Here is a 25,888-nt window from a genome sequence, read left to right on the forward strand (position 1 = left end):
GTAACCGCCTCGTTTTACTCTTAAAGATAACGTTGTGTGCAATTAAGAGATGAGACGGGTCTGGAGAGGACAATAATTATGTATTTTGAAAAAAATTTACTCTTAAAGATAACGATGTGTGCATTTAAGAGATGAGACGGGTCTGGAGAGGACAATAATGATGTATTTTGAAAAATTGCGTCTCGAGACTGAAGACGCGTGGTCTGCCAAGGGACTAAAAGTTTAGCACCATGCGCCATAAATGGACATTTATGGTTAATCTAACCACTCTACAAAAGGATGAGAAACTGATATACTTGCAATTACTCTTAATCAAACCAAAAGAATAAAGAAAATTTGCAGAGAGAAGAAGATTAAGAGATGGCTGAACCAAACCAACCTGCAGTTCAAGATGTTGTTGAGAATCAATCACCAGCATTAGAAAATGCAAAACAAGCAACTCATTCATTAACAAGTGAAGAGGATAAGAGATTGATTTCTTATTTAGAACAAGAAATTCCAAATAAGAGGATGCAGGAAGAAGAAAATAGGAGACACAAAGAATTTGATAGGCAAAGGATTGAGAACGAAGAAGAGTACCAGTTTTGGATCAGAAAATATGAGGCAAGATGTGCAAGGAAGAGGAGAGAAATGCAAGAAAGGCTAGAGAGACTTGAACTTCATTGGATTAAGACAAGAAGTGCCACAAAAAGTGAAAGTGATGAGGAAGGTGGAGAAGCAGTAGAATTTGATGAGGATGATAGCAACAATGTATCTACTGATCCAAAAATAAAGGCTCGGGAGAGAAGAAGACAGGAGAGAGATGATACAGAAATGTATCTACTCTATTTGGCAGAGAAAGCTCAACCCAGGATATTTGCTCGTACCATGTCTGAACCCCTGAACGTGGATTCAGACGGTGAGGAGATACCAGGGATGGATGTAGATGGAAATCCTATTGCAGCAGAGGTACAGGAAGAAGAAAATGAAGGATCAGAAGATGATGAGGATGGAGGTTATGGTCCTGCAGCTTCTACCAACACTGATAGCGGCGTAGACTTCTCCTATGAAGAAGAAGGCTTTAACACCGACGATGATGATGATCAGTGGTGATCATCTGAAGAGCATTGGGAAAATATTTTGAGGAAGACTTAGGAGGATTGTATTCCTTGAAGTCTTAAGATCATCTTCGTGAAAATTCACAAAGATTTTCCTAATGTGTGTAGTTGTTGGTGTTGTTGGAACTGAAGGAGAGGTCTAGTCTTCTGTTATACATCTTCTAATGCATGGTAAGTGTTTTTTTTTTGTTTTTTTTTTTATTTCAACACAAGGTTTGATCTTGTAAAGGTGTTATTTTACTGTTGACAAAGATCAAACTCGTTAGTAGTAGTGGTAGGTATTTTGCTGGTACTTGTTATGGAGGTTATGTAAGTGCAGCATGCATAATCATGGAATTTTGCTTATCGAACAGCATCGGAGTTGGTTGTTCAGGTGTAAGTCGAACTGGAATTGGTAGCATGTCTAGTTTTTTTGCTTATGGGTTTGATTTTTGAATTGGTATTTCATTGTTCCTTTGGTGTGTTGGCCGTAAAAAAAATTGTAAATAGAACTACTTAGTAATTAGCGGTCTGATCTGTAATAGTGATGGTGTTTGTAAATGTGATTAATGAAATTGCAATTGTTTCTTTTTCGGTTTCTCTTTGTGATTTCTAATGAAAGGAACAATGGTATGTTAAAATGTGGTATGATGAAACAAAATAGGCATTATTCTCTATCCAGTCTAATTCACTTGATGGAAAGGCATATACACACCTAGTCTGAATCTACAATATGGCGAAACATAGAGATGTTCATACTTCATAATCACCATAAGAAATTGTACCATTCAATAAATATACACAAGACTGTTGATTTTATTTTGCTTATTGACCTTATTTGTTTGACCTATTATGTTTGACCATTTTTTTATTTTAATTGTTGGTCAGGGACTTGTGATATGGCATGATACATGAGCCAAACCATGATGCAGTTCAAGATATGGCCCATCTGTTAACTAATTAATCAATTATGTCAGGAATACACTAGTGTTATGATTAAACAAATCAAGATATTACAATACACCGGCATCACATAACGCCTGTCAACAGGTGCTAGCTCTTCCGGATCTGCAAACGCATAAACCCTGGTAAACCGTGCATGATCAACAAGTGCTGGTGTATATGAATTTTTCCAAAAATCAATTATGATTGTAGTAATAATGTAGTAGGAAAAATTGTGTCTGAAATTCAATAAGGAAGGTAAAATTTTAATTTTAACAAGTGTATTATCTCATTGACATGAATGCTTAACGTGTCAGGATATTTAGAGATTTCTTTAGGGTTTCAGCAAGATTATAGGAGTCTAATTAGAACTGACAATCAGTAGTCTAATCCTACAATCCTAATACAATATTTTTCTGTTGGGTCTCGCAAAATCGCACTTTCCATATATCACCTTGATTTTCGTTTGTTATATTCATGGTAAACATAACCCACCCACTATATTTAGATTTGCATACTAGATATGTAGAGAAGAAAAAGAAACACTATATTTGGATCCTAGAAATAAGAATGATCCTAGAAATAAGATACCTCGTTTCAGCATGGAAATTAGATACCTCGTTTCAGCATGGAAATTAGATACCTCGTTCATAAAAATAAGAAATAAGAAATTGTACTACTGATTTGGATCCTAGAAATAAGAAATTAGATACCTCGTTCATAAGCAAAAGAAAGAAGGAATTGAGAGGATGAGTTCTAATGAGAAATGTATTGTTCCTGCCAATGGTATTGTTAATAATGATCCTCCTCCTCCGAAGGGCTTTGCTTCATGGGATGACTTTGTGAAAAGCATTGGTGATATACTAGAAGAGTATGTCGATGAAGAATGGGAATTAGTTCATATTAAGAAAATGATCCATGCTGAAAATGATCCTACTCTTAAGGTCAAGACCGTAAAATCATGATACTGCATGTTTCTAACACGGCTTCAGGAATCCATGTGACGATTCGTGTTTTACGAAGTATGATGCATATTTCGCTCGAAAGGCCTCTCCGGAGCGTTCGACACAGGGCATTTCATCATAGCCTCTATGTAGAATAACGTAATTGGGCGGTTATCCGTAAGATTGAGAGATTAACGCCTTCAGGATGTCGGTGACACTCACTGTTCCCTGACTACATAGAGGAATTCTCCTCTACATAGAAGAACGATTCCATAAGATTGAGAGCAATAACGCCTTCAGGAGGCCGGTGACACTCACTGTTCCCTGAATATGAAGAGTTTCCGTGCATAGACTCAGGCGGTCCTCCATACATGAAATGTTGAGAGGGAAAAACGTCTTCAGGACATTGGCAACACTCGCTAATTGACTGACTATACGCAAGAGGTTAAATTCTACGTCATATTCACCACTGAATTCCTAGAAGATAATCTATCTTATATTATTGCTCCTATTCCATGGTCAACTCACGACTTGGTTCTATGGAATGGTAATAGATAAATGTATTACTCTGATTTCATGATACAATCCACAACTGATCTCATGAAATGGTAATATCACCACCTATCTTATTACTTTGATTTCATGGTCAAATCTATGATTCCATGAGATGGTAATAAAATTATCATTTTATTATTCTGAATCTGTGGTCAAATCCACAGCTGATTCCATGAATTGATAATAAATAACTACTCACCTTTATTATTTAGTTTCATGAATCATTCTCCATTGAATTTCATAAATTAGTAATAAAAACTCAACGATCGGGCATCTGGACCATCACTGAGTAAGCCCCACAAAAATAGTGCAAGTGTACTCGACAATGATGCACGACTGAGCACTCGGATGCACAAACGAGCATCCAAAAATACGGACAGATGAGGAATCCTACGTAAACTGGAGAAAACAACAAATAATAATAAAATAATAAGGGGCGCCCAGGGGCCGGGCCCACCGTCCGGCCATTCCCTAGCCGTGGCCGGTCCCATGCCTCCTTTGATTTTAGAAACTTTCCTTGTTTTTATGCAAAACTCATGAATTTCCCATAACTTCATGGATTCATGAAATAATATTATAAAATAGAGAAGGGTGTGCGGGACCGGGCAACCTATCCGGCCGGCCATGCCCAAGTCGTGGCCGGTCCCACACCTCACAATCCCTAACTTTTATAATTATTGTTCCCCAATCTCATGAAACTCCTCTGTTTCAACAAAAACTCATGGATTCTCCATAACTTCACGGATTCATGAAAAATAATATTATTATAAAATAGAAAAGGTGTGCGGGACCGGGCAACATAGCCCGCCGACCATGACCTAGCCGTGGCCGGTCCCATAACTTTCAATCCCTAGTCTTTTATAATTATGATTTTCCTCAATTCATGAAACTCTTTGGTTTGAGCAAAAATCATAATTTCGTCATAACTTCTCAAATTTTGCTCGAATCATGAAAAACCAAAATCCAACATGGTCACACGACTGGTTAGCCTCCCACGGCAATTTTAAATGTTAAAATACACTTATTTTAATATTTAAAAAATATTGATTAATTGAGAATACATGCTCGTTCTGACAAAAATCAAGAATTTCAGTCAAGAAGAAACTCTTCTGAAAATTCACAATGTTGTTCGAACGCACATCAGAAAATACTGAAACTCTTAGTACGGAGACACGGACACCACGACAATGCGTGCATGCCTTTATGACCGACCAGAGTCATCCCTAGGGCTTGCACAAAGACGGTCCCACACGTTTTCATAATTCTGACCTAATTTGCTCAATTGCTCATATTGGGCCCAAACTCTCTCCAACCAACCTGGGGATTGCTCAAACGGCCAACAACTGAAACCGTGACCACTAAGATCGGGTCCCATGCTCTGATGGTCGGACCCCCATCCTTCATACCTAGTTTTTATTACCTAATGTTGAACCCATCAATATTTCAATAAATGATGAAACCGGCATTTAATCATCATTCTTTCACCAATCCTCAAACTAAGAACCATGGTGCATGCTCACTCGAGAATTTGGCACCACATGGACGCCCATCATCCCATGTGGTCGGCCCCTCTATCATTCATGACCTATTTTCAGCGATTCATCAATTATGATCTGAAATTAGGGTTTTGAATAAATGCTCTACGAATCATCATTCTGAGAAAGATTCAATCACTAATGAATTTATGTTGATTCAGCAACCAACATCTGAATTAATCATATGATATTTGGTAATCCACCAATATTTTAATATTTTATTGGGTCACGTCACCAATAAATAAGTCGTCGAATTGAGCATACTTTCTAAGTTGCTCAAATATTGATCCAGCTATCAATATTTGGTAATTTATCAGTAATTTTTCGAATTGAGCATGCTTGCTCAATTGAACGAACAAATTATCAACATTCACTATTTTTGTCGAATTGAGCAATACTTGCTCAGTTGCACGTCAAATCATCAATAATCATTAATTTGTTGAATTGAGCAATACTTGCTCAGTTTCTCACCAAATTCTTAATATTCAGTAATTCGTCGAATCGAGCATTACTTGCTCTCACTCAAATACTGGTCAGTAATTCAACAATACTGACATCCCATAAGAGAACTACATGTTCGATCCATGAATCGCTGAGCATTCACCACTTATGCTAGATTCAACAAAACCTAGACTCACTGTATAATCAGTCAACAACTGACTCACTAATACACGTCTGTCATGCAGACTCCACGATTCATGAGACATCAATCACGTCAAATTAAGGGATAACAACTAGGGTTTTGTTCTGGCGGCCTACAACATGTGGGTTCATCCACAACGAGAAATGTGAGTAAGTCGTGTCAACGGTTGAAGGAGTTAGAAAAGTAGTGGGTGAATGATCAACCAAGTCTCCGTACAACCTGGAACTGGTTTCACCACGATCTCACACTTTCCCACTCTTTCACTCAAGAAACTGTCACACTTACAGGGATCAAGGTGTTCATGACTCTGACAATATAAATAAGTCTCTGAATCCATGATTGAGGACAACGAACGATCACTAGCTATCAACAATCGTCCAGGAATTCTCGAGTAGCTACTCTCAAGAATTCATCAATCCATCAGAACTTATTTGAACTCATCAGTTCACCAAAAATTGCAGAAACCTTCAACACACCCACAATCTTTGATCATCACTGATCCCACACAATTCTCAGCTTCCCTCCTACAGATCAACCCATGCGACCGAATTGACTCTGGAACGAACATTGACTTGGTTTAGGCCGGAGTCCTACAAATTAATCTCTCGAATCTAAGAACTCCCTTTGCAGTGCATCTGTGTGATGTTGAACAGTTTGATCGGTTGAGGAGTCTCGACAACACGCTCGTCTCTACACTTCCCCAAAAAAACAGCGACTCGTTTTTCCCCATCTACAGATTGGAGATCACAGTGGGAGATTAATCTCTCGGTTGCAATCTAACATTTTTACAAAATGGTCGATCTTAGGTCAGGTTCAGTTAAAAATCCTAACACAAACAACTAGCACTAGAAACAATAGTGGTACTCCATAAACCTTTCCTGCTTCCAACGATGGTGGTACCACTCCTACTAAAACCAACGTTGAAAATCATCCTCTCTTAGGCCGGAATCCCGAAGAGGTCAGAGAAAATCCACCTACCATAGCCGATCTCATGAAGGTCGGGGAAGTTCTCCCTAAAAATTAGACTGACATGGCTGCAACACAGAACGAGTTGTGCAATTATCTCAAATCTCTCACTGACAAGATGTCAGAGAAGATTCGGGAGAAAGAAAAAGTCAAGGAAACATCTTCAACTGCTGATCCTGAAGTTGTTCCAGTCCACATAGTTGATGATGATGAAGTCCACAAAGCTGCGGAAAACCCACCAACAAAGGAGCCTGCCGGTTTCATCACTCGTGAAGATCTAGAGCGATTCATGGAGGATCGAGGAAAGGGAAAGGCACCATCTGTACATCGTCATCAACCTCCCTATTCCTCTGTTGTATAGAGGATTTCTCTCCCGAAGGGCTATACTTCTCCAACGTTCACACTTTACAATAGAACGGGGAACATCCGAGAGCATGTTTCTCGATTCCTGGAGGCATTAGGAGAACATGAACACAATGATGTCGTCCGACTGAAGGAGTTCTCAAAGTCTCTGACCGGCCGAGCATATACTTGGTACACCAACATCGCACCAAGGAGCATCGCTAATTGGGGAGAAATGGTTAATGCCTTCTACAGGAAATAATTATTCGTTTCAGAATAGATTACTCTTTCGGACTTAGGGAGAATGGCTCAGAAAAACACCGAATATCCTAACGAATATGTGAAGAGGTTCAGAATTCAAGCCTTGGATTTTCATGATCCTAATATTACTGAACAACAATTGGTAGACTTGTGCATCAACGAGATGATCCCTGTCTATAGAGCCTTGCTGGAAAATATTTGGTTCCAAACTTTTTCAGAACTCCATGAATCGGCTAAGCGATCAGCAACTACTGCTCCAGCCTTACTGGAAAGAACAAAAACTGTCAAAACCGAGGAGCCTCGAGACACTCGAAGCAACATCATACGCCTAGTCAATAAACAATACAATGTTCAACCTTCCATGAATATTGCTGGAGGAGGAAAAAGGAAAGCTGGGGCGCAACAACATAAGAATGCTCCTCCAACGTCCCATCCTACAAAAGCACCAAGGAAGGACAACCAGGATAGAAATGCACAACTACTGGCTCAGCGTCAACAGAACGACCAAGAAGATCCAGATTTCCATTTTCCCATCAAAGAGGTGATCGAGTTATTGGAAGTCTGGATTCAAGAAGATGCGATCAAACTACCTCCCGTCAGAAGAGAGCCAACAGAAGAAGAAGTGGAAAATCCGCGCTACTGTCGTTTACACGGATATGTCAGTCATCCAACAAGTGATTGCAGAACTTTAAGTGCATATTCAAAGAAAAGGCTGATTCAGGAGAACTGGGGACTAAAGGAGTGCACATAAATCCTCTCCCAATCAGAAAATTTACACTCTCCGAGCAGCCGGTCAAGGAAGCAGTCCAATCCTTAATTGAGCATGTATGTGAGTTGCTATACTTGTAGAAGGCTGATATGTTTGCTGCATTGAACCACATTGTGTCAGGGAAACGATTAGCAACTCATGAGGCATTCCCCGAACCTCCAGAAACAGACAAGAACATGTACAACTGGGGACTTCTCACCACAGTTCATCTCAAAGGAAATGAATTCAAGTGAGCGTTGGTTGATGTTGGCACTGCTATTAATATCATTCCTCTTAAGACTCTCATAGACACGGGCATCACTCAACAAGAAGCCACTCATGCTCCCGTCTTAGTCAAAGACCATGAAGGAGTCTCTAGAGACGCTTATGGTTACATCATCCTCAAGATGAAAACTGGCTCGACTTGGGCACAAACCAAATTTCACATAATTAGGGAGGACCCAGGATATGATATGATCCTTGGACGAACATGAATTCATGGTGAAAATGTAACTCCAATTGCACATTTCTTTGTTGAAGAAAGCTCCGACTCAGAAGAAATAGAGTACACTCCACCATTCGAGCATCTAGAGAATGTCCAAGCCTTGATGGAGCTCACACAAAAACTTGAGGAGAGCGCACATGATTTTTTCAAGAGGGTACGCACTCAGGAAAGTCTTATTCCTCCTCATGTGCCTGTATTATCAACTTCCAAACATGCTACCCTGGTCCGGGGACTCAGTTATGCTCATAACTTGGCTGTCACCAAACGCTATGAACGGATGGCTTCGCCTCAACAATATTACACCAAGTGGCTAGATGCAGAGCCTCTATGGATCCAGCATCTCACAAACACGATGATTGCTAGAATAATGACCGAGTTTGACAACCAATATTCTGGGTACTCTCCCTTGCATGAGTGTCCACACGTGCCACAGGGAGCTTCTCAGACCTGGGATCCTAAGGTACGAGGGATCCCTAACCAGCAGAAAATATTCAAGGCACGAGCAATCCAACCCAATAAATTTCATGAAGGAGATTTAGTTCTCAAAGAAGTTATACTCAAAGATCGTTCAAGGAGGAAGCCTAACTGGGAAGGGCCTTTCGTGATCACCAAATTCGTGGTCGGTGGGTACTACAAGTTGATCGACATGGATGATAAAGCCATTGTACCAGTGATTCGTGAGAAATGGCTCAAAGCTTTTGAAGCCTAATAAATGGACATTTGAGGTATTGGAGTTCAAGACATGAACGTCCAAAACATCTGGATTTGGCATTTAGGATTTTCTTTCATTGTATTTTCAATCCCTCTAAAACGTTTGCAATACTTGCATTTAGGATTTGAAATCATCAATTTATCAAAGTTCTTTTACTTAAAGAAAAAGTCCCTATCAAGTCCAAAAGAAAATCCTCAATTATTCACTTATCCAAAACCGATCAAAAACCGAAACCAAAATAAAACCTCACATCTCTCAGAAGTTCAAAGTTCAAGAGATCATGGAAAAGGAACTAAAGGAATCCATCAAAGTAAGATTTCTTCTCCTCTACAACTTTCAAGACTTTCAAAGTTTCCTTGTCCGACTCCAGCTCTTTCGTCAATCTAGCAACCCCAATCTCCTGCTTCGTCACATCATCGCTTATCAGAGGTACATTCTCCTTGATTGCTGATTTGATAGCTTACATTCTTTCATGAATCCTTCCCACGTTGAAGCCCAGATTCTCAGCATGATCCAGATTGTGCTCAGTCAAAGAGTACACCTGGAGTTACGGTTTCTGGCCATGGTTCGCATACCATATATAACTCGCAAAAGAGCTCCTACCTGATTAGTGGAGAAATAACTCTTTTCTGGATCTGTGGCGACGACAATGTGACCATAGCTCTCCCACATTTCTGTGTACATGGCTGCATATGCACTGGGAATGCTGAAGCCACCGACAAATTCATGGTGTGGGAATGACTCACCAAATGGAGAAACAAGAACGACCCTTGCAGTAGGATACTTGTATAACACTATACGATTTTCAACAACTCCTACCATTGCTGGAGAGGTTTCTCTCATCTCTAGAGCGAGCTCTTCTATGACTGGAGCAGCCTCTTCTATTTTTATTGAAGTAGCGAAGTCAATTTGGTCGATCACGGTTTCTTCCGCGACTGGCACGGTTTCTTCTACCTCTGAAGTGGTGGAAATTTGAATCATCTCCTCCTAGACAACTTCAGTAGCAACATCCTCATGACTTTGAGGTGCAGATATGGTAGTATCGTCCTTTGGATTCGCCATATTGCTCGAATCGTCGTCATTGGCTCTATCATTCCCTACTTAAATAATTGGCACCTATTATGAAAATTACATGGGATTAGAGCAATCCATGCAAGGGAACTAAAAGAAATCGTAAACCTAAGGTGTATGTAATCTAACATCATCAAGGTTCATTATTATGCATTCACAACATGATCAAATAAAGTGGAAGTTATGAAAACACGTTTTATGGCGGAGCTCATCTGAAAAGTTTTTCACTGCCCTGTATAAGATGATGAACTGGGAGCAATTGGTGACGAATCTAAGGTTTAGTTATATACCATTCTCTTCGTACGAATTTCCTCTACAATATATCAAAATTTCATAGCATTTGGATAAACGGTCAAAAATATGTGGCCGAAACATCCAACCGCATGCCAGCTGAGAAATTTTTGAAGGTCTCCTAGAAGTTCACTTTTTCGTCGATTTAGGCCTTTAAAAGTACTCAAAACCCTAAAATCTTTATTAGTAAAGCTTGGAAATTTCCTGGCGATGAGGATTCATGGGTGGATCGCAAAAATCCGACATCGGATGAAGATTTTATGACGTTTTTGCTAAAATCTGAGTTCTGAATTTTCTGATGACGTATTTCGGAAAAAAAATCATTTATTCATTGGGATTCTCGTCTATTCATCAACAAATCAGCAATATTATACTTCTATGAAGAGAAAGAAGAGTGTACGCTTACTCTATGAGTTTCTAAAGTGCTCGGAAGATTAGTTTGGTCGACATCAAACATCATAAGCATTATTACTTTCTTCCGATCCTGATACCTGGGAACTCTCTTGCTCACTACCACTTGATGGCGGATGGACGGTTTGACCGTGTTGATTCTCCACAACAATGTCCTCCTGGATACATCCATTATTATTATTACTCTTACTCAAGAAATATCATGATCGATTATGTGAAGAAATACTTACATCGATTTCTTCATCACTGGATTCGTGAGCCGCTTGCCCAGCAGCAGTAAATCGAAGATCGTCAATACTTGACGGAGCAAAATTCTGTAACGAAGTAACAAACATTTGTTTCATGATCCTAGTTTCATGGATAAGACGAAATCACGGGGAAGGAAGTTTCGACAGCTCACCAATGAAACGACGGGGGACTTTACAGCGTTGAACAACGTCCTCTAAGGTGATGGTGAACTCTCCTCATAAACATACGAAAGTGTGAGTTGAAATGTACCAGCGAGCCATCAGAGCCACTATACCTCGCGCATCATGATAAATAAACAGGTCTCCAGATGCCTGAATAGCTCTTGTCACCTGTGCACGGTCCATCATACCTCGAACGTGGGGAAAACTCAGTATATGTCTTGCCCATCCAGAGAACTTTTCTAAGGGTCGACGAGAAAGCTTAAATTCTATGATCGAGGCAGAAAATTATTTTCTCTGAAGACAGAAATGAATAATTGCTAGAGGAGTCACCAATTTCTTCTGAGTAACACCCCTGGGATTTATCAGAAGACGAAATGCTGGGGACTGGAGACGTTTTTCACGACGAAACTTCGAAAACTTGCTAGAGGAGTTACCTATTTTACGATTTCACTAGACTTTAATGATGAAACGAAACTTCGAAAACTTGCTTACTCCTTCAAACCTGCGAAGACGAGCAAAACTTACCATTCTAGAGTCAACACTGACTTTTCACAAAACTATGAACAGTTCACATAACTTCTTCGTGTGAACGTCCCATGATTTTATGTCACAAATTCATAAAATCATAGCATATAATTGTTCATCTCTAACAATTGCTCAAAATTTCTTTTTTGATTTTTTATCAAAAAATCAAAAAAATAAAAAAAACTTTATTTTTGCCCAAACGAGCATTTTTATATGAGACGAGCATCTTTTCTATTTTTGAAGAAATTCCACATATTCCAAACAAAATTTCAAAGGTTCACAAACAAAATTTTTTATTATAAGATGGTATATTCCAAAAATATCTTTAATGTCATGGGTTATTGTTTATTGCTTTAAACTATCAAACGAACGTGCATACATATTTCCAAAGCAAGAAATTTTCATAAAACCTACGCATGCATGCAACAATGGGTCCTTGGAATTTTCAACAACTCATCAAACATACAGCAAAAAAAATATAAATTTTTTAGGGTTTCTTCCCTTTTATATGAATTTATTTCCAAAAACCTAATAAGATAAGGATTTCCTTTTTTGGCCCGGAACCGTAAATCCTAAACTGACCAAAACTAGACCTTCGGTCGCTCAAATCAGCAGTGCTTCATCTCTCCGTGCTCACGGGATGACGCTATCACATTACCAGGGTCTCCACCCGAACATTTGCTCGTATATGGCGTCATTGGAGTAAATTGGAGATTCTGAGAATGCCTTTGTAGACTAAGTTCAACCACTGATCTCTCGTCGACTGAAAATCACCATCTAGTGCTTACTGCAGAACATGATTGTCTCTCTCTAAGCAGGGGACTTAATGTTGATGGTGGATTTTCAACAAAGGTCAAGACCGTAAAATCATGATACTGCATGTTTCTGACACGGCTTCAGGAATCCATGTGACGATTAGTGTTTTACGAAGTATGATGCATATGTCGCTCGAAAGGCCTCTCCGGAGCGTTCGACACCGGGCATTTCATCATAGCCTCTATGTAGAATAACGTAATTGGGCGGTTATCCGTAAGATTGAGAGCTTAACGCCTTCAGGATGTCGGTGACACTCACTGTTCCCTGACTACATAGAGGAATTCTCCTCTACATAGAAGAACGATTGGGCGGTTCTCCATAAGATTGAGAGCAATAACGCCTTCAGGAGGCCGGTGACACTCACTGTTCCCTGAATATGAAGAGTTTCCGTGTATAGACTCAGGCGGTCCTCCATACATGAAATGTTGAGAGGGAAAAACGTCTTCAGGACATTGGCAACACTCGCTAATTGACTGACTATACGCAAGAGGTTAAATTCTACGTCATATTCACCACTGAATTCCTAGAAGATAATCTATCTTATCTTATTGCTCCTATTCCATGGTCAACTCACGACTTTGTTCTATGGAATGGTAATAGATAAATGTATTACTCAGATTTCATGATCGAATCCATGTCTGATATCATGAAATGGTAATAGATATTACTCTGATTTCATGGTCGAATCCACGGCTGATCTCATGAAATGGTAATATCACCACCTATCTTGTTACTCTGATTTCATGGTCAAATCTACGATTCCATGAGATGGTAATAAAATTATCATTTTATTATTCTGAATCCATGGTCAAATCCACAGCTGATTCCATGAATTGATGATAAATAACTACTCACATTTATTACTTAGTTTCATGAATCATTATCCATTGAATTTCATAAATTAGTAATAAAAACTCAACGATCAGGCATCTGGACCATCACTGAGTAAGCCCTACAAAAATAGTGCAAGTGTACTCGACAGTGATGCACGACTGAGCACCCGGATGCACAAACGAGCATCCAAAAATACGGACAGATGAGGAATCCTACGCAAAACTGGAGAAAACAAAAAATAATAATAAAATAATAAGGGGCGCCCAGGGGACGGGCCCACCGGCCGACCAGCCATGCCCTAGCCGTGGCCGGTCCCATGCCTCCTTTATTATTTTACCCTATTTTGTTATTTTCATGAACTCATGAAAACTCCTTGACTTTAGCAACTTTCCTTGTTTTTATGCAAAACTCATGAATTTCCCATAACTTCATGGATTCATGAAATAATATTATAAAATAGGGAAAGGTGTGCGGGACCGGGCAACCTATCCGGCCGGCCATGCCCAAGTCGTGGACGGTCCCACACCTTACAATCCCTAGCTTTTATAATTATTTTTCTCCAATCTCATGAAACTCCTCCGTTTCAACAAAAACTCATGGATTCTCCATAACTTCAAGGGTTCATGAAAAATAATATTATTATAAAACAGGGAAAGGTGTGCGGGACCGGGCAACATAGCTGGCCGGCCATGCCCTAGCCGTGGACGGTCCCACACCTTGCAATCCCTAGTCTTTTATAATTATTATTTTCCTCAATTCATGAAACTCCTTGGTTTGAGCAAAAATCATAATTTCGTCATAACTTCTCAAATTTTGCTCGAATCATGAAAAACCAGAAGCCAACATGGTCACACGACCCGTTAGCCTCCACGGTAATTTTAAATGTTAAAATACACTTATTTTAATATTTACAAAATATTGATAAATTGACCATACATGCTCGTTCTGACAAAAATCAAGAATTTCAGTCAAGAAGAAACTCTTCTGAAAATTCACAATGTTGCTCGAACGCACATCAGAAAATACCGAAACTCTCAGTACGGAGACACGGACACCACAACAACGCGTGCATTCCTTCATGATCGACCAGAGTCATCCCTAGGGCTTGCACAAAGACGGACCCACACGTTTTCATAATTCTGACCTAATTTGCTCAATTGCTCATATTGGGCCCAAACTCTCTCCAACCAACCTGGGGATTGCTCAAACGGCCAACAACTGAACTCGTGACCACCAAGAGACGGTCCCATGCTCTGATGGTCGGTTCCCCATCCTTCATACCTAGTTTTTATCACCTAATGTTGAACCCAGCAATATTTCAGTAAATGATAAAACCGGCATTTAATCATCATTCTTTCACCAATCCTCAAACTGAGAACCCTGGTGCATGCTCACTCGAGAACTGGGCACCACATGTATGCCCATCATCCCATGTGGTCGGTCCCTCTATCACTCATGACCTATTTTCAACGATTCATCAATTATGATCTGAAATTAGGGTTTTGAATAAATGCTCTACGAATAATCATTCTGAGCAAGATTTAATCACTAATGAATTTATGTTGATTTATCGACCAACATCTGAATTAATCATATGATATTTGGTAATCCACCAATATTTTAATATTTTATTGGGTCACTTCACCAATAAATAATTCGTCGAATTGAGCATACTTGCTAAGTTGCTCAAATATTGATCCAGCTATCAATATTTGGTAATTTATCAGTAATTTTTCGAATTGAGCATGCTTGCTCAATTGCACGAACAAATTATCAACATTCACTATTTTTGTCGAATTGAGCAATTTATTTTACAAGCTCAAGGAATTTAACTTGGAAACTTAGATTTGGATGAAATTTACTTGCTAAGATATCGTGACATCGAAATAAAAATCAGGGGTTTAGAAGCTCGTCCAAGAGTGACATCGGTAAAAATGGAAAATTTCCATCAATCAATTTATCTTGGTGGAGATATTCCCCGTAAACTTATATTTGGACAATAAATACTTGCTAAGATCGTGACATCAAATTAAAAATTGGTTTACAAGCTTGTTCAAGAGTGACATCGGAAAAAATGGAAAATTACCATCAATCAATTTATCTTGGTGGAAATACTCTCGGAAACTTAGATTTGGATGAACTATACTCTCTAAGATCGTGACATCGAAATAAAAATCAGGGGTTTAGAAGCTCGTCCAAGAGTGACATCGGTAAAAATGGAAATTTACCATCAATCAAGTTATACTGGTGGAGATATTCCCCGTAAACTTAGGTTTGGACGATAAATACTTGCTAAGATCGTGACATCAAATTAAAAATTGGTTTACAAGCTTGTTCAAGAGTGACATCGGAAAAAATGGAAAACTACCATCAATCATTGATCTTGGTGGAATACTCTCGGAAACTTATATTTGGATGAACTATACTCTCTAAGATCGTGACATCGAAATAAAAATCAGGGATTTAGAAGCTCGTCCAAGAGTGACATCGGTAAAAATGGAATATTACCATCAATCAATTTATCTTGGTGGATATATTCCCCGTAAACTTATATTTAGACGATAAATACTTGCTAAGATCGTGACATCAAATTAAAAATTGGTTTACAAGCTTGTTCAAGAGTGACATTGAAAAAAATGGAAAATTACCATCAATCAATTTATCTTGGTGGAAATACTCTCGGAAACTTAGATTTGGATGAACTATACTCTCTAAGATCGTGACATCGAAATAAAAATTGGTTTAGCTGAATAAGCCATGTCCAAGAGTGACATTGGTAAAAAACTTGGATATCGAGTCTTGTCGACGAAGCCAATCATAGTCGTTCGTGAATTCATAATGCCGACCAATCAAATAAACTAGTTACACCTGATAACCTAACATCTCCAAACATCCTTGCCAATATTTTCTGCTGATCGGTCCGATACGACCAATAATGCGATATATCGGATATTCATATGTATGTATCACTGATATTTTATGTTTCGTCCATATTAAAGGCACAAACATGATAAAATCATATATTATTGGCCAGTATTTTAAAAAATAAATACTGATCAGTTCTTTTAATAAATTTAATTGTAAGAGCTAGCTAGAATTGCTTCTAAGAATATGAACTGGGATTTTAATCAAAAAAATTGCACCAAAAAGCGTTTATGATATTCCAAGGCACTAGCTAGTACTATATTAATAATTTATTATTTTTCTTCTAATAATATGTAAATTGGGAGTAAAATAGTGCAATGTAATCGACTAAGTAGTAAAGAAAAGATACTATTATATCCAGGGCACTAGTAACAAAGGAATTAGCTAGTACAATAATAACTACTCCACTTTGCCGTTAGAATACGAGCATACAACTCTAAACCAATTGGCAATAAGTGGAGTAGCTCCACACTATATATGTACCGATGTATGATTGCCTGCCTTCTTGGGTCTTACTGGGTCTCACGTCTCATACAGGGCTTGGCTCTGATACCGTGTTAGAAATACGGGCATCCAACTCAAAACCAATTGGCAATGAGTGGAGAGGCCCTAAGGATTATAAACCGCAGGATCTTAGATAACCTAGACAATGTGGGACTAATAATCTCAACACTCCCCCTCACGTGTAACCTTGTTGGGTCTAGCAAGTGGATAATAAATCGGGTGACGCAGAGTAAATGCGCGGTCAATTGGCTCGTCGCAAATAGTCTTCTCTGATACCATGTTAGAATACGGACATCCAACTCAAAACCAATTGGAAATGTGTGGAGAGGCCCTAAGGATTATAAACCGCAGGATCTTAGATAACCAGACAATATAGGACTAATAATCTCAACATTTGCAATGGTATTTTTTGATCTTTGATCATTTCTACTTTAACAATTTGTGTAGAGTATTCTAGAGGGACCCTGTCCTAAATACCAGACCCATCACTAAATATTAGGAGTATATATATGGAACATTCCTATGATTTATTTTTGGATTTTATGGGTACATTCCTATGGTAGCTGTACTTTGGGACTTCTTGTTATTTGTGACCGAAAGAGAAGTATTATAACAAGAGCCTGTATTGTATACCCCACAAGATCTGATAACTTTTTGGTCTTATCAAAAACGATAAAAAGTTGGTATAGCCTTCTCACACTTATTTTTTAATTTACTTTTTTTGGTAACAATATATAAAGCAGAGAAAGAAACACAAACTAACTATATGCTTCTCACACTTTTGACTACCTAAACAAGTATTATTCTTAAATGTAGCAGTATCTTTGATTGGAGCAATAGAGCCTTTTTTTTGAATTTATTAACATTTTATTTTTGGTAAAATTTGGGACCATATTATTTGGAAATATATATATTACCTTAGATAAAAGTGGTTGATTATATGGAGTAATTTGCTCTTAACAGGGTTACTGATAGGGTTATGTGTGTTACCAGACCTTGTGTAGTATATTCTTTCCTTCAAAAGCAGTATTTTGTCAATCACCACGCTACTTCTTTTGTCAATCATCATTATGATTCAGTTTCTCATATTTCACTTCCACTGATCTACGCAATCACAACGAGTATCTTATTTTTTGTGCGCATGCAAAAGAAGAAGATCATCATTACGCTTCAGTTTCTGACTTCCACTGATCTACACAATCACAATGAGTATCTTATTTTTTGTGCGCATGCAAAAGAAGAAGATCTAGGTAGCCATAATGAGTATCTTGTTGCTTTTTTGGGCACATGCAAATGAAAAGATAGATCTTTTCGGTACTCCTCTCCTTCTGTTTTTCCAAATACCAATACAGAGAAGAGTATTTTTTGTTTCTAAAATGTCTGTCACATTGGGTTGGCTTGACCCAAATTTGGCGTTGGTGCCAAGATCCCTTGTGGTCCAGTCTTTCCATAAATTATTGATATATTTCTTCCATTTTGGTTGTGTCTAAATTAAAATTAAAATATGATAACTATCATAAGGGCCTATGTTATGTTATATAAGGTATATTACGGAAAACTGAATTGTGTTGAATCGACGAGTAAATTAAAATTGATTGATTAACAAACAAATATCAAGCAAAGAATTTGAACACAATGAGCATATATTAAAAAACCAATATTTCTATATTATTCATTCTAAAACTAAACGAAGCAAAATAAAACCAACATCCTAAATGATTTTTCTTAAAAAATTAATCAAAATAAATAATTTCTAAAAACAAAAACCACATTACTCGAAAGTTTCTTTGATAATCTGCTCAACTAAAACCATCACATCTGGATCTGGTACTCGTGTTGCAGCGTTAGCAGGCTGCGCTGGAACTTCAAGTACCTTTTCTTCTAGAGGTGTCTCCCTAAGTATTTCTGGTGTGCCAGACACAGTTTCACCAACATGCTCATCCGAAGGAATGGGAGCATGGACACCACCCATTTCAACAGAAGCAGAAGCAGGAAGAGTAAGATTGTCAACATGAGCTTGAACTTCAGTGAACAAGGGCATGCCAGGAACCTTACACATGCAATCAATAGTTATGGTGATCCTTATGTTTCTTGGTACAACCATAACTATCTTTGGAATTGATCTAATCCTCTCGGTATTGTTGTTATTGGAACTCATTTTTCTATCTTTTATGCTGGTGTGGTTTGTAGACTTCTTTAATAATATATACTATATATATTAGAAAAACCCTAAAAAAAAATTTAGGTTAGGAGCATTATCTCCAATTACCTAATTTAGTTTATTCCACATATCACTCTCAAGTAAACAAAATATAACAGTTTCCATATCGATAAATATATGCTCATATACGCGTACAACACCACATTGATTTTGTATATATATGATTTATCTAAATACGGAAAAATCCATATCGATAAATATATGCTCATATACGTGTACAACACCACATTGATTTTAGTATATAATTTATCTAAAAACAGAAAAATAACACGATTTTTTTTTTGCGTAAACACAAAGCCATGCGCAACAATTCCCTCCAGCCAAGCGCTATAACCATGCCCAAATTATCTTATGGCTTTCATATATTGGTCAACACCATAAGTTACATCTATGATTGGCAATAGCAATATGTATTGGGATCATTTTTTTTTCTTCAAAAGATTAATATACTATGGTCATAACCCTAATTTATTGTCTTCAAAAGATTAATACACTGTCCTAATTTTTAAATTTGCAATGGACACATAAATAGAATGTTGATAAACTGGAATAACTCTCACACAAACACGTGAAAATCCGTTTCTTGTTTGGATCATGAATTTTTAAAGAAGGCATGCTGATTAAGGATGCAACCATTGGCCAAACGGTGTAATGGTTCGCACCCCTTCGTATTACGGGGTACATTAACCGAATAGATTTTGAAATACCAAAATACGTGAAAATTCCAATAGGTGTGTTGTGTGGGGACACATATTGCATCCATTGTATGTCTATATAAGCTTTACTCGTATCCGCTAATAGCATTCAACAAAAACGAAATTCTAAATGCTTCTACATTTAAAAAAAAAATATTTCACCAGTAATAGTAATGGAAATGTTGCCGGATTTAACTCCCGAGATACTACACCTCCTCCCAAGTACATAAAGTATTTTGGCAAGAAAATGTGTATGCAAAGAGTGGAATTCTGTCCTTGCAGACAAAAGAATTGGACTCCTTTTCGGTTTCACTCGAAAAGTGAGATAAGGAAAAGTTACGAAACTCTTCTACAGAGAACAAATTGAGGAGGAAGATTACTACACGATGATGGGAGATTTATATCCGATGTTACTTGGAAATAATGGTACCTGGAATGTTATCCAATCCTCTGATGAAAACATGTCACACCCAATCGTTGGATCTTGTAATGGTCTGGTATGTTTTTATGTTTCACACCATGGAATACAAGATCCTATTTATATTATGAATCCAACAACGGGTGAGCACCTCCATCTGCCACAAATATGCGATCCAATACCAACGCCACAAATTAGTTGGGATCGACGATACGTCGTAGGGGGTTTCGACTATTGTGAACATACCAGTGAATACAAAGTAGTTCAAATTCAAGTGGACGTACACACTCTAAGAGACAACAGGGGATGGAGGAACATCAAAGATTTTCCTTTTACTTTTTGGGATTCAGGTGTATACGCACATGGTTGTTTTTTTTGGATAAATCATTATTTTTATGATAATCTTCAGATAGTATCTTTCAATTTGGAAAATGAGACATTCCAGTCACATTCGCCTCCCCCGCATCATATTTATGAGAATGGTGGTTTCAGTACTCCAAGACATGGAATGGTCTTGTCTGGAGATCGCCTTTTATTTTACAACATTCACGATATTTATGATCTTCGGATTGAGTTTTGGGTACCCATTTCAGATAATGCTATTCATGCACGGGCACCCGGTGTAGAATGGAACTGGGAACTTAAGAGGAGCATTATCGTGGAAGAGCCTTCGAATCTATGGTGGCCGCCTTATAAGCTGGTAGCCTTGGGAAAGAACAACGACATCTTATTGAAAAACAACCGCCGTTTAGCACGTTATAATGAACTCACCAGAACTTTGACATAAATATGGGAGACAAGGTGGCCGCTAAAGGTTGGAGTTATTCCTCACATGATGAGCGCCGTCTCTTTGAGGAATTTTGGAGGACAATCGGAAACGTGTACTGACGATGTCCATGACACAAACATATTCCTTGTGTAGTGTTTTTTTTATTAGAGTAATGTAGTTTGGTGTTCAATATAATATATATATATTTAATAGTACAATTTCTCATCTTTGATATTTTTTTTCGTATCTTGTCTAGACTAAAAGTTGTTTTTGAAATTTGAAGAATCGGAATTGGTCTTATTTTGGGTAATAATGGTTGGTATTTTATTTAATGGAGTTAATGCTTTTAAACATGTTCCCGACGAGTTTAGAGGGGGACTTTCTTTTTATGGTGGTCTTATGGTGGTCAACTTGGTATAGAGGGAGGCATTTCTCTATTTCAGTTGTATTTATGGTTATAAATTTTGCGAATCTATAGGGAGACATAAAAGTAAATCCGAGAGAGAAAAAGAAAAATGTAAAAATAAGTGAGAATTTGAGATGCAAAAGAGAGATACATTATGGTACCATTAGCCCAAATTTGTAGTGATAAATTCATGTTTTGTATTTTATGGATAGTTCCTGTTTTATATTGTACCAATGCTGTTGTAAATATTAAGATGTTGTTGTGATGGGTATTCTAATTCCAGGAGGTCAACATTAGTGAATTGGTGCATAAGTGGCTGTAATGAGAATCGCAGCTGGTTTCTGCAATTCAAATGAAACCAGGAAGACCCCTTACCCTAGATGGACTCCAGTCTTATAGAATCCATGTAATTTCAGCAATCTTTTGTGATTTCAATACAATGTCAAATATGTGTAATAAAATTAGGCGTGAGTTTTCCAAGTTTTCAACAAAATAGTTGTGCTTTCTATATACTCCTATCCAGTTCTTTGGTCATAGATTGAGTTTGACAATGCAACCAACAACTCCAATACCATTCAATCATACACAAGAAAACAGTCATCATTAAACAAGAAAATTAATCCATTAGACAGTCATTAAACTGTCATTAATTAAGCAACTCCAACACCATTCATTCAATAACATTACAAAAAACATGAAAATAAATCCTAAATCCAAAACATAAATTCCAAAAAACAGAACAAGATTCAATCGTCCACAGTCCACAATTTCCATTAGACCACTCTTAATTCCAATTTTCTCTGTACTTTGATGATACCTATTTCTTCTAAATAGTAACTTGTGTAACCATTTGCAAAATCTGCATCATCATTTCCATTAAAGCAACTTAACCCAAAAAATCCACCAGCTATAAGAAAATTGGAATTGATAGATCCTTACCTGTTGCCGGCCATCACTCGGAGTCGTAATCCGACTTTTCCTTATCCGATCGCATATCAGTTTCAGAATCAGTCACTATGTTGAGTATGACCTCATTTTCATGTGTTGTTCGTGATAGGTACGTCTGATACTCATCCTCTACACTGATTTCATTCACAGGGTGGTCTGTATAATCCTTATATCTTCCAGCATAAATTGATGCTCTTCTAGCCCTAATCCTTCTCATTAAAATCACACCTTGTCTCCTTTCCCTTTTCTGCAACAACTGCAAAAATTCTTCTGGGTGTTCTTCATTTTTACTTTCTCTATGCTTTTCTTCTTTGTCTATTCATTTTCTGCCTCACATACTGATTTTGCATGATAAAACTCATTCCACAAAAGATTAATATCATCATCTTGGTCATTGTTCTGCAAACCTACTTCTTCCTTTTCTCTCATATTCCTTGCCTCTTCTTTCTTCTTCTTTTTACTCAATCTTATTGCTTTCGATATATGGTACTTATATTTCTCTAGTTGCTCCAAATTCATTTCACATACTGCTAATTTGAACCTCATAATCACTTACTTTCTCTTCAAGCACTACTCCTTATCAACTTCCTCCACTGTCATTGGGGTCTTGCCTTTTGATGTTTTGGAACCACTCCCTTTTTCTAGGTTATTCGGAGCCGTTGTTATCTCTGAAACTTTTTTTTCTTCTTCTCCTCTCATGGCTTAATTTTCTCTATGGAAAATGAATATAATCCCTAATTCCTCTTTCACATTTATTATCTTTTTTTTTTCTTTTTTCTTCTAAGACCTATTCCCAAGAGACGCATGTAGCAGTTGAATTCAAAGAAATAATAACACCCTAGTAAAATGTCATGTCCTTTCAGGCCTACTTCACGACGTAATGGTTATCCTTTAGATTTTGTTCCCTTTTAAATAAAAATCCAGTTATAGGTTTAAGCTATAACCGCTTATAAGATAAAACGTGCAAATATGCGTTACTTGCCTGCTCATTAAGGATGCGATCATTCAAATAATGCCTGCTCATCAAGGACGCGACCATTCGCCAACAGGTGTATTGGATGTCTATATAAGCTTACTCGTACCTGCTTGAAGCATTCTACAATATTAAGAAAATCCTAAAAGCTTGTAAAAAAAAATTTCTGATAATATTTCATCAGTATAATAGTGATGGATATGTTGCCGGAATTAACTACCAAGATACTACAGCACCTCCAAACTGCATAAAGCATTTTAGCAAGCAAATGTGTTTCCAAAGAGTAGAATACTATCCTCGGGGACAAAAGAATTGGACTCCTTTTTGGTGTCACACCAAGAATAGGGAAAGAAGTTACTCAACTCTTTTATAGAGAGGAAGATTTCATCCCGATCGTAACAGCCAACAATCACGATTCCCATAATGATGGAACCCATGAAGATTTGAGTAAGTTGCACCCAATAGTTGGATCTTGCAATGGTCTGGTATGTTTTTATGTTTCACACCATGCCATACAAGATCCTGTATATTTTATGAATCCAGAAACTGGTAAGCACCTACATCTGCCACAACTATGCATCCCAATTACACGAGATCAAGTACTTGCGTGGTATCCACGATACAATGTAATTGGGGGTTTCGGATACTGTCAGCGTACCAATGAGTACAAGGTTCTTAGAATTCACATGTATATTAAAGTTCAAATACACACTCTAGGAGACAAGAAGGGATGGAGGAACATAGCGTAGGAGATTCCTTATACTTTTCGGAGTTCAGGTGTGTACGCACATGGTTGTATTTTTTGGAAGGTTTGTTGTCAGTGGGATGGTGGCATAGTTTCTTTCAATTTGGACACTGAGATATTTCATCAACATTCGCGACCCCCGCATCATATTCCTGATAGTGAATTCCCATCACTTTGGATGGTTATGTTCGGAGTTCGAATTTTATTTTACTACACCATGAAGCCTATGATGAGGGGTTTAATCAGCCCCGGATAGATTTCTGGGCACCCATTTCCAAAAAAATATTCATACATGGGCACCTGACGGGGAATGGAATTGGATCATTAGGTAAGCATTTTCTTGGAAAAGGGTGAGCATGAAGGGTGGCCTACCTATTACCCTATAGCTTTTGGAAAAAACAAGGACCTCCTATTGTGGCAGAATGGGCGTTTATTGCGTTACAATGCACCCACCAGAACTTGGACGGAAATTTGAGGGAAACTATTGTGGGAAACAAGTAGGGTTGCAATTATTCCTCATATGAGGAGCGCGGTCCCGTTGAAGAATTTTTGTGGACAATCGGAAACATGTACTCATGACGTCCATGCCACTAACACATTCCTTGCGTTATCTATGTAGATTTGTTTTTCTTGTAGTTGTGTTGTTGTTTTGTTTTATTTTATTTTTTGGTATTTGGATTTTTTTCTATGTACAATTTATTCCTTGAGTTATCTATGTAGCTTTTTTTTCTCTTGTAGTTGTTTTTTTTTGGTGTTTGGATTATTTTCTATGTTGAAATGTACAATTTAATTAGTTTGGGTCATTGTTTAACTAGCCAACCTTTGGTTTTTTCCTTTTTCTGCGTTACATCTATGGTCCAACCGTCCGGGCCACCCCAACCGACCTAGGTAATTAGTCGAAAAGTAGAAAAATTATTTGGGTATTTCCTAAGAGATCATGATTTATTTTAGTTTGTTATGTTCAGAATGTATATTAGATTAAAAAGGAAAATAGATAAACATGAAAATATTCATTCCATATCTCATTATATTGCTACAATGTCTCATTTTTTTTTTAATATGGCAATTAAAATATTCGGTGTAAATACCAAAGAATAGTGATTTAAGATGGAAAACCTAAAAAAGTTAGCCAATAGGTGTATTGGATGTATATATATATATATATATATATATATATATATATATATAAGCTTTACTCGTATCTGCTTGTAGCATTCTACAATAAGAAAATCCTAAAAGCTTGTAAAAATTTTTTTGATAATCTTTCATCAGTATAATAGTGATGGATATGTTGCAGGAATTAACTACCGATATACTTCAGCGCATCCAAACTGCAGAAAGCGTTTTAGAAAGCAAATGTGTATGCAAAGAATGGAACACTATCCTTGGGGTCAAAAGAATTGGATTCCTTTTTGGTGTCACGCCAAGAATGGGGAAAGATAAAGTTACCCAACTCTTTTATAGAGAGGAAGATTTCGGCGGGATCGTAACAGCCAACAATCACGATGCCCCGAATGATGGAACCCATGATGATTGGACTATGTTGCACCCAATAGTTGGATCTTGCAATGGTCTGGTATGTTTTTATGTTTCACACCACGGCATACAAGATCCTGCATATATTATGAATCCAGAAACTGGTGAACACCTCCATCTTCCACAACTATGCATCCCAATTGCACCAGGTCCAGTACTTT

At 37.7% G+C, this 25,888-nt stretch overlaps 1 protein-coding gene across 1 annotated transcript; it reads left to right on the top strand.

The window, feature by feature from the left end:
• Nucleotides 1–360: 360 nt before the first annotated feature.
• LOC113352454 (WD repeat-containing protein 87-like) lies at nt 361–1,092 on the top strand. Its single transcript, XM_026596270.1, has one exon. It carries the CDS (start codon nt 361–363, stop codon nt 1,090–1,092), a length of 732 nt encoding a protein of 243 aa, XP_026452055.1.
• The last annotated feature ends 24,796 nt before the right edge of the window (nt 1,093–25,888 follow it).

The sequence above is a fragment of the Papaver somniferum genome, chromosome 2 (assembly GCF_003573695.1).
Source record: "Papaver somniferum cultivar HN1 chromosome 2, ASM357369v1, whole genome shotgun sequence".
NCBI lineage: Eukaryota > Viridiplantae > Streptophyta > Magnoliopsida > Ranunculales > Papaveraceae > Papaver > Papaver somniferum.

What these genes read in the sequence shown, in the direction of transcription:
- LOC113352454 (XM_026596270.1), top strand. Translation starts at nt 361, where the DNA reads ATGGCTGAACCAAACCAACCTGCAGTTCAAGATGTTGTTGAGAATCAA.